Here is a 7,652-nt window from a genome sequence, read left to right on the forward strand (position 1 = left end):
AAAATCATGCTAAAATTACGACGAATTTGCGACGAAACACATTTTTCTCGGAAAAACCACGTCAACTTACGACGATTCTACGAGGAAAAGAGTTACTCGGTATTTTACAAGGCCATTACGAGGAAACTTTATTTCCTCGCAATTTCATCGTTAAGTCATCGTAATTTCACGAGGAATAATTTTCCTCGTTAAATTTCCTTGCTAAAACTGTGTTTTCTTGTAGTGAAAGATTATTCAGGAAAGTCAAAAAGACATCATTCTCTTTTGTCTGTTTTAGGATACTTAAACCTGTTTTGGGTTGGGTTATAGAAAACAAAAGTTGGTCGTTCATTTGTAAGCCCAACTTACCAGTAACCCTTCATGTAATTTTTGATCCTATAGGCTTTAAAGCTCAGTTTTTACTTTTTTATATTCGTTAACATAAACATGGATAATTTTTGTTCTTATTAAAAATGGTTATAATAATTTTAAAATGGTTCTCATTTTTTATTATAAATGTTAATTTTAAAATAAAATATCTTGATAGTTTTCGGGAAGGTATTATATATTGTAAGAGTTTTAAATATAATTTATTTTCATTATTAAAATCAACTTCAATATAAATAGATTTATAAAAGATAAGAAATATTACTATGTAAGATACAGATTTCTCAATACAACGAAATCACAAGAATATTATATGTTAAATATTTAAATTTAGCCAATTTTGTTCTAAAAATACAAAAATTTGATTTTTAACTGTATTATCCAAAAAACATGTACCGAACCAACATCAAATTAAACTCGAAACTTTATCTGAGGTTTTAATATTTTTATCCCAATCAAACTGAGAGCTAACTAATTAATCTGAAACCAAACCTAAATTCACAAATAATCGAATGGTCCCTATATTTCTTAATTCGAAAAAACAAAATCAAAATCAACACCGAAAACCAAAAAAAAAAAAAATTACAGTCAAACTGAATATTGAACGCACATGCCTAAACATATTAGTGAACAAATAGATGGAATAATAAATTTGTCAACGAAAAATATCCCGCCCTTTCAAAGCGCATGTCAAAATCTAGTATACTAATATATTACATAACTAAAATGAAACATCTCTTATATATTAAAGTGGAAGCATTGTAATAAATGCGTTCACACTAAACTGGACACATGTCACGTGTAGAAACATTATAATAAATGCGTTCACACTAAAATGGACACATGTCAAATGTAGAGAGCTTCTAAGCCAAACTCTACATAAATATTTTTACACTATGTACTTTACGTTTTTTAATATAAATCTCACATGCATGGTTCTTCTTTACGTTATTTTTATTCTTTACAAATAGAGCTGGACAAATTATTCATAAATTTTGTTTCAATTCGTTATTCGTTTTGATTCGAACTGAAAAATCCGGATATCTGTTACTCTACGAAGCAAATCAAATCCCTTATATATTAAAGGAGAAGCATTGTAATAAATGCGTTCACACTAAATTGGATACATGTCACGTATATAAGCATTATAATAAATGCGTTCACACTAAAATGGACACTTGTCAAATGTGGAGAGCTTTTAAGCCAAACTCTACATAAATATGTTCACACTATGTACTTTACGTTTTTAATATAAATATCACATGCATGGTTCTTCTTTACGTTATTTTTACTCTTTACGAATAGAGCTGGAAAAATTATTCATAAATTTTGATTCGATTCATTATTCGTTTTGATTCGAACCGAAAAATCCGGATATCCGTTACTCTACGAAGCAAATCAAATACTAAAATGCAATATCCGTAAAAAAAAAAAAAAGCAAATCACAAATATCAATATTTATACAAACGAATATCCATCCGTTATATGCATATATTTAAAGAATTATATATAAGTTAAAATTATAGTTTATATAAATTTTACAATATTTTTTTAAAAAATAATTTCATTTTAAGAATTTTATTTTTCATGTATTATTTTGTAAAATATGTCATTTAATATTAATTAACAGTATATTTATATATTTATCAACGATCTTTATATACTTTTACATAGACATACATGTGCACATTGACGTGATCAACTTATAACTAAGTATTTACCACAATTGAAATATCTAATTTTTTTAGAAGTTCAAATATTCTTTTTCTTAATGCTTCTTTCACTATCGACCAAATTGTAGTAAAATGATTTGTCTTAATAATTTTCTTTTCTTTTTTAACTATTATCTTTTTAGAAACTATAATATGAAACCATTGGTTCGACATCATGACTATCTAAGATTCATAACATGATAACAAACAAATAATAGTAATTTTTTATTATCACAGGAAAGAAAAAATCCAAAAACATCACATTTTAACCGAACAAACCAAATAAATACTGATTTAAAATGATAGGTATATTTTAGGAGATTAAAAACCAAAAAACAACTTAAAATCGAACTGATATCCAGATTAAACAGATTAATATCTCCTTATTAAAAAATAACAAAACTAATAATCACATTTCGCGCAATACGCGAATTATTGCCTAGTATATCTTTATCTTTATTACTGTTTTATTGTATTTAGTAAAAGTGGAATATTCTATTTTCTTTAAAGAAAGTTATATTGTATAACCAAATAATTAGGAATGTTATAATTTTTTTCTAATAGGCTGTGAACAAGTTCAAATTTAAATGGTAATTTTTTAATTAGATAAAAAGTGGGACTGGTTAGGTATACGAAAAAATTACGTGGACTTTTACACTCACACAATCATGCCTCGGCAGAATATCTGACTAATTAACAAACAAAAAAAAACATCATCAAGCGAGAATCACGAGTGTACATATAGCCGCCACTCGCCACCCTCCAAAACACCAACACTTAAACTGACACATACCACACATATCCTTAAGCGAGAATCTCATGGACTCCTCTCAAAACGATGGCGTATACCAGCAGCTTCTGCAGCCACAGCTTTCTCCGTTGCCGGAATCCAGCAACGGCGAGTTGGAGAGAGTGCTTTCCGATTTAGAAACTCCCTTGTTCCCCCGCCTACGTAAAGCCACCATGATTGAATCTAAACTCCTTTTCAAGCTTGCTGCTCCTGCTGTCGTAGTCTATATGATAAACTACCTCATGTCTATGTCTACTCAAATCTTCTCCGGTCATCTCGGAAACCTAGAATTAGCTGCCGCTTCTCTCGGAAACACAGGAATACAAGTCTTCGCTTACGGTCTCATGGTAAAAACATGATCTTTTAGTTATGTTTTGCGATTATACGTTTTTGTAATAATATTGAAGTTGTTCGTTCAAAATAAAATAAAAACAATAATTTTGAAGTCCCAAACTTTGAAAATATGTAGCTAGGGATGGGGAGTGCAGTGGAGACGCTGTGTGGACAAGCGTTCGGAGGGAGAAAGTACGATATGGTCGGCGTTTATCTCCAGAGATCCGCCGTGTTGCTCACGCTCACCGGCGTCCTCCTCACAATAATATACGTTTTCTCCAAACCCATTCTGCTTTTCCTTGGAGAGTCGCCGGAGATCGCTTCCGCGGCGTCTATCTTCGTCTACGGCCTTATCCCTCAGATCTTCGCCTACGCGATGAACTTCCCTATCCAAAAGTTCCTCCAGGCGCAAAGCATCGTTTCTCCTAGTGCTTACATTGCAACCGGCAGTCTCTTCGTTCATCTTCTCCTAAGCTGGCTCGCTGTTTACAAGCTCGGGTGGGGTTTACTCGGGGCGTCGCTCGTGCTCAGCCTCTCGTGGTGGATCATAGTGGTGGCTCAGTTCGTTTATATTGTGACGAGTGAACGGTGTCGTGAGACGTGGAGAGGGTTTAGTGTGCAAGCGTTCTCGGGGCTACCGAGTTTCTTTAAACTCTCTGCCGCATCCGCCGTGATGCTTTGCCTTGAGACTTGGTATTTTCAGATCTTGGTTCTTCTCGCCGGACTACTCGAGAATCCGGAACTTGCTCTTGATTCTCTCTCCATTTGGTAAGTCTTTTCCAAAAATATTTTCTTAATATAGAAATATTTAACTAGTTCAATTCTTGTTATAAATAGGAAAATAAAATGGTTGGCAGGAAAAAGAAAGAGGAAAATCATCTGTAGATAATAAAAATTCATTTCCTTCTATAAAAACCTTTTCTTGTTAACAATTTTTAATCAATATCTTTGTTAATTTCTTCGTAAAAGAAGATTGACAATAATATTCCATTATTTTAGACAATAGTAATACTCTTTTTTTCTCTTCCAAAAAGACAATCATATACTATACGTTACTTAAAAAACGACAACAACTTGGCGTTTTCAGTGTATAGATAATACATATGAGACGCTCTCAGACACAGTAATAGAGACACCCATTATGACTTCCTTTTCTGGCGCCGGTGAAGGCGTTTCTCGCCGGCGCCGGGACTCACAGTCACCGGTCCACCTATGCCTCCTTTTCATAGCTATGTTCTTTTCATACCTTTTACTCTGTGTTTCACCGTTCATAAAGCTGTTATTATGCGGTGGAGAGAAGATCCGAAGCTCTATGCGACGAAGACAGATAAGAAGATTCATAGAACCACCTCTATCGGCCTCACTTGCCCTCAGGTTGGTCTTCTCATCAGCGTTGAGTCTGGAAGTTTTCTCCGCTGCTGCTGTTCAATGCTTTTCGGGTAAAAGCCCCGACGTTTTCTTTACGGGTGACTGTCGTACTTCCTTGGGCGCCAGCGCTTCCTCTGTTCAAATTCCGGCGAGGACTCCATATTCTCAAAGAAGCCCTCTCTTCCTGTCTCCGGGAACCGACGAGCTCTTTCATCCACCGTTTGAGGTGCCCCTTACTTCATCCGACACCAGATCTGAAAGCAGCCCTTGGCTTGATCTGAAGAGTTTCAGAAGCTTCTTATCCCTCTCGTTTCCCACGATGATGATGCCTGCGTTTAGTCTCCTCCGTAGCCTGGTTGGCCGTCAACAAAGCAGTCTCGGTGATAGCTCCTTCAACGGCGGCGGCAAGTTCAGCCTAGGTTACGAGTGCATCTTGGGTCTTTCAGCTGACATTGGGCCTCATTTACCTTTCTTTTGGGCTTGGCCCACTAAACTTATGGTAAAGGTCAGCTTTTTTACTAGTCAATTAAAAAACAGAGTCGTGGTGAGAGACACGATTATAGCATGTATGGTCTTAAACTGTATGACTAGATTTGTAAAGATTTTCGGTGGATTCACCGACGTTTGTGATTTGTACGCATTGCCATATATCTACTTCATGAAGAAATTATTGGTGGGTTCACCAAGTCATGTTCCATGTTCGATTTCATTCCCATACTTCCTTTCTATGAAAGGAGAAGACTTCTCGGCTTTTACGTCGGGTAAGTGTTCCAGCTTTTACGCCGTCTTGTTATCTTATGTAGTGGTCTGTACGGGGCCTGAAGATGCAAGCGAGACTACTTTGGTTTATCTCGTTGGTGAAAACTGGGTCTCAACGTCACTTGTGACTAACTTTCAGCTCTCCGACTTTGTCGTGAAGCTCTTATCGACGCATTCAAGCTTTGCTTTTGATGTAGATAAGTATTTGGAATATTTCCAAATATCTTATTATTTGTTTTATTAATATTAGATAATTATCTTTATTATTTTAGGGTTTTATTGTGTTTTTATATATAGCCGTCTAGGATTAAGTTTGTATTCAATTGATTGATTATTAATAAAAGTTGAGAGTTTTCTCTTTTGTTCCTTGTTTTCGGTAGATCATAGGTGATCTCAACGAATTTAAGAAGACATTGATCTTAGGCATTCTTAGACTAAGTAAGATCCTTGTGATTATCCTAGTTTTCCGGGTATTCTAAGAATCAACGGATCTCTAGTCCTATCCTATAAAGCTTCCGCTACATCAGGTGGTATCAGAGCTGGTGTTTTGGTTTCTTAATAAAAACTCGATTCTTGAATCATGGTGAATCTGTTCGTCGAAAGTGAAGAAACCGTCTATATAAAGATTGTTGGAGATCCGATTTTTGATGTCTATGATGATGAAGGTCGGATTCGAGACGGAGACAATGAGTTGTGTGACAGGATGGACAATCGGAGAGATGAACTTTCTCTCCAAGATAATTGTTTTGGTCTCGTCGAGTGCAGCAATTTGAAAAATCAAACGTTTTTTTGGGCTTACACAAAACGAAGCACAATTGAAAATATGTTTTGCTATCTCGTGGAGAATAAGGTTAGCAGTTCACGGTTCTTCATGATACACATGGTACATCCTCATGCCAAAGTCAACATTGATGAAGTGTTTCATTATTATTTTGCACGTGAAGAATTTTATTATTGGAAGAAGGTTAGGAGGAAAGAAAAAGAAAAGTTTGGTTATCATGGACAAAGTTTTGAAACTGAAGACCACGGCTAAGATTCGAGGGCGAATCTTCTCCAACCCATCCAACCCAGAGAGAATGATGTAGATAAGTATTTGGAATATTTCCAAATATCTTATTATTTGTTTTATTAATATTAGATAATTATCTTTATTATTTTAGGGTTTTATGGTGTTTTTATATATAGCCGTCTAAGCTTAAGTTTGTATTCAATTGATTGATTATTAATAAAAATTGAGAGTTTTCTCTTTTGTTCCTTGTTTTCGGTAGATCATAGGTGATCTCAACGAATTTAAGAAGACATTGATTTTAGGCATTTTTAGACTAAATAAGATCCTTGTGATTATCCTAGTTTTCCGGGTATTCTAAGAATCAACGGATCTCTAGTCCTATCCTATAAAGCTTCCGCTACATCAGCTTTGAATTCGCTGTCATCTTCTCATGAAGACCTATCTATTTTAGCTTCGTTTGCTTATGATGTTTATGCTTATAATCAAAGAGGATGTTTGATTCCCTCTAGTTGTATGGTTGTACCCAAAAACATTGAAGTTTAATGAAATTAAGTCGTGTTCAAAAAAAAAAATACTATACGTTACTTTATTCTGTGCTTTGGCATAGCTAGCTCGTGAACGAAACCAAACAATCTTATTCTGTTATCTTGAAATTCGACGTAATTAATACGTTGGTTATAGTCTTTTCCGATGAGTGATTCGTCAATTCTTTTAGTATTGTCAATTAGGTTCGAAAAGAACATAACATAACTTTTGTACGAGTACAAAGTGAAGTTTGGTTGTAGCTATCAAATTATTTACTTGGAGTCGTACAAAACATTCTTTCTTCGTCCAATGATCGGTTACTTGCATCTTCGTCTTTGTTTTGGGCTATATTATACAATAGTCTCTTAATTTGATTTTTCTTTTACCATCAACCTATTGTGCTTGGGGTGTCGCACTATCATATTTTATTCGTCCCAGGCTCTTCTTTCTCCATTACCAAACAGAAGGAGACATTCTGTGCAGGGACTTGTACCAAATCTTGATCGCATTCGCACCATTTTTATGTAGAAGTTAATTTTTGAAAATTTAAAATTTCGTATTCACGCATACAATGTGATAATTTGTGGGATTATGTGAGCTTCTAAGTGTTTTAACCGTGATGAAGCACACGAACAAAGTAAAAAAGGAGTGAAGTAACCGTAAGTATTTGAGAGAGAAGAGAAATTTGCGAATTTAAGAGAATGAGAGGATTTGTGAGATTGAGAGAATGAAATAAATGTTTGTATTGAATTGTGTGTTTAATTGTGTAACATACATGGTGTATTTAAAG

General features: G+C 34.6%; 2 protein-coding genes across 2 annotated transcripts in view; both read left to right on the top strand.

Annotated features, from left to right (window-relative positions):
* The first annotated feature begins 2,816 nt into the window (after nt 1-2,816).
* LOC106327962 (protein TRANSPARENT TESTA 12-like) overlaps nt 2,817-7,652 on the top strand; it is a 15,050-nt gene continuing 10,214 nt past the window's right edge. Inside the window, exons 1-2 of the mRNA XM_013766296.1 lie at nt 2,817-3,215; nt 3,338-3,969. Coding sequence (XP_013621750.1) covers nt 2,898-3,215; nt 3,338-3,969 — 950 coding nt within the window. The 5' untranslated portion in view covers nt 2,817-2,897. The remainder of the gene's footprint in view (nt 3,216-3,337; nt 3,970-7,652) is intronic.
* Nucleotides 3,976-6,756, top strand: LOC106327963. Its single transcript, XM_013766297.1, has 2 exons — nt 3,976-5,855; nt 6,744-6,756. The coding sequence occupies exon 1, from the start codon at nt 4,343-4,345 to the stop codon at nt 5,570-5,572; it is 1,230 nt and encodes a 409-aa protein (XP_013621751.1). The 5' UTR covers nt 3,976-4,342; the 3' UTR covers nt 5,573-5,855; nt 6,744-6,756.

Source organism: Brassica oleracea, chromosome C3, assembly GCF_000695525.1.
Source record: "Brassica oleracea var. oleracea cultivar TO1000 chromosome C3, BOL, whole genome shotgun sequence".
Classification (NCBI taxonomy): domain Eukaryota; kingdom Viridiplantae; phylum Streptophyta; class Magnoliopsida; order Brassicales; family Brassicaceae; genus Brassica; species Brassica oleracea.

Bases quoted from the DNA above. Each gene is read 5' to 3' on its own strand.
- LOC106327963 (XM_013766297.1), top strand. From the start codon at position 4,343: ATGACTTCCTTTTCTGGCGCCGGTGAAGGCGTTTCTCGCCGGCGCCGG.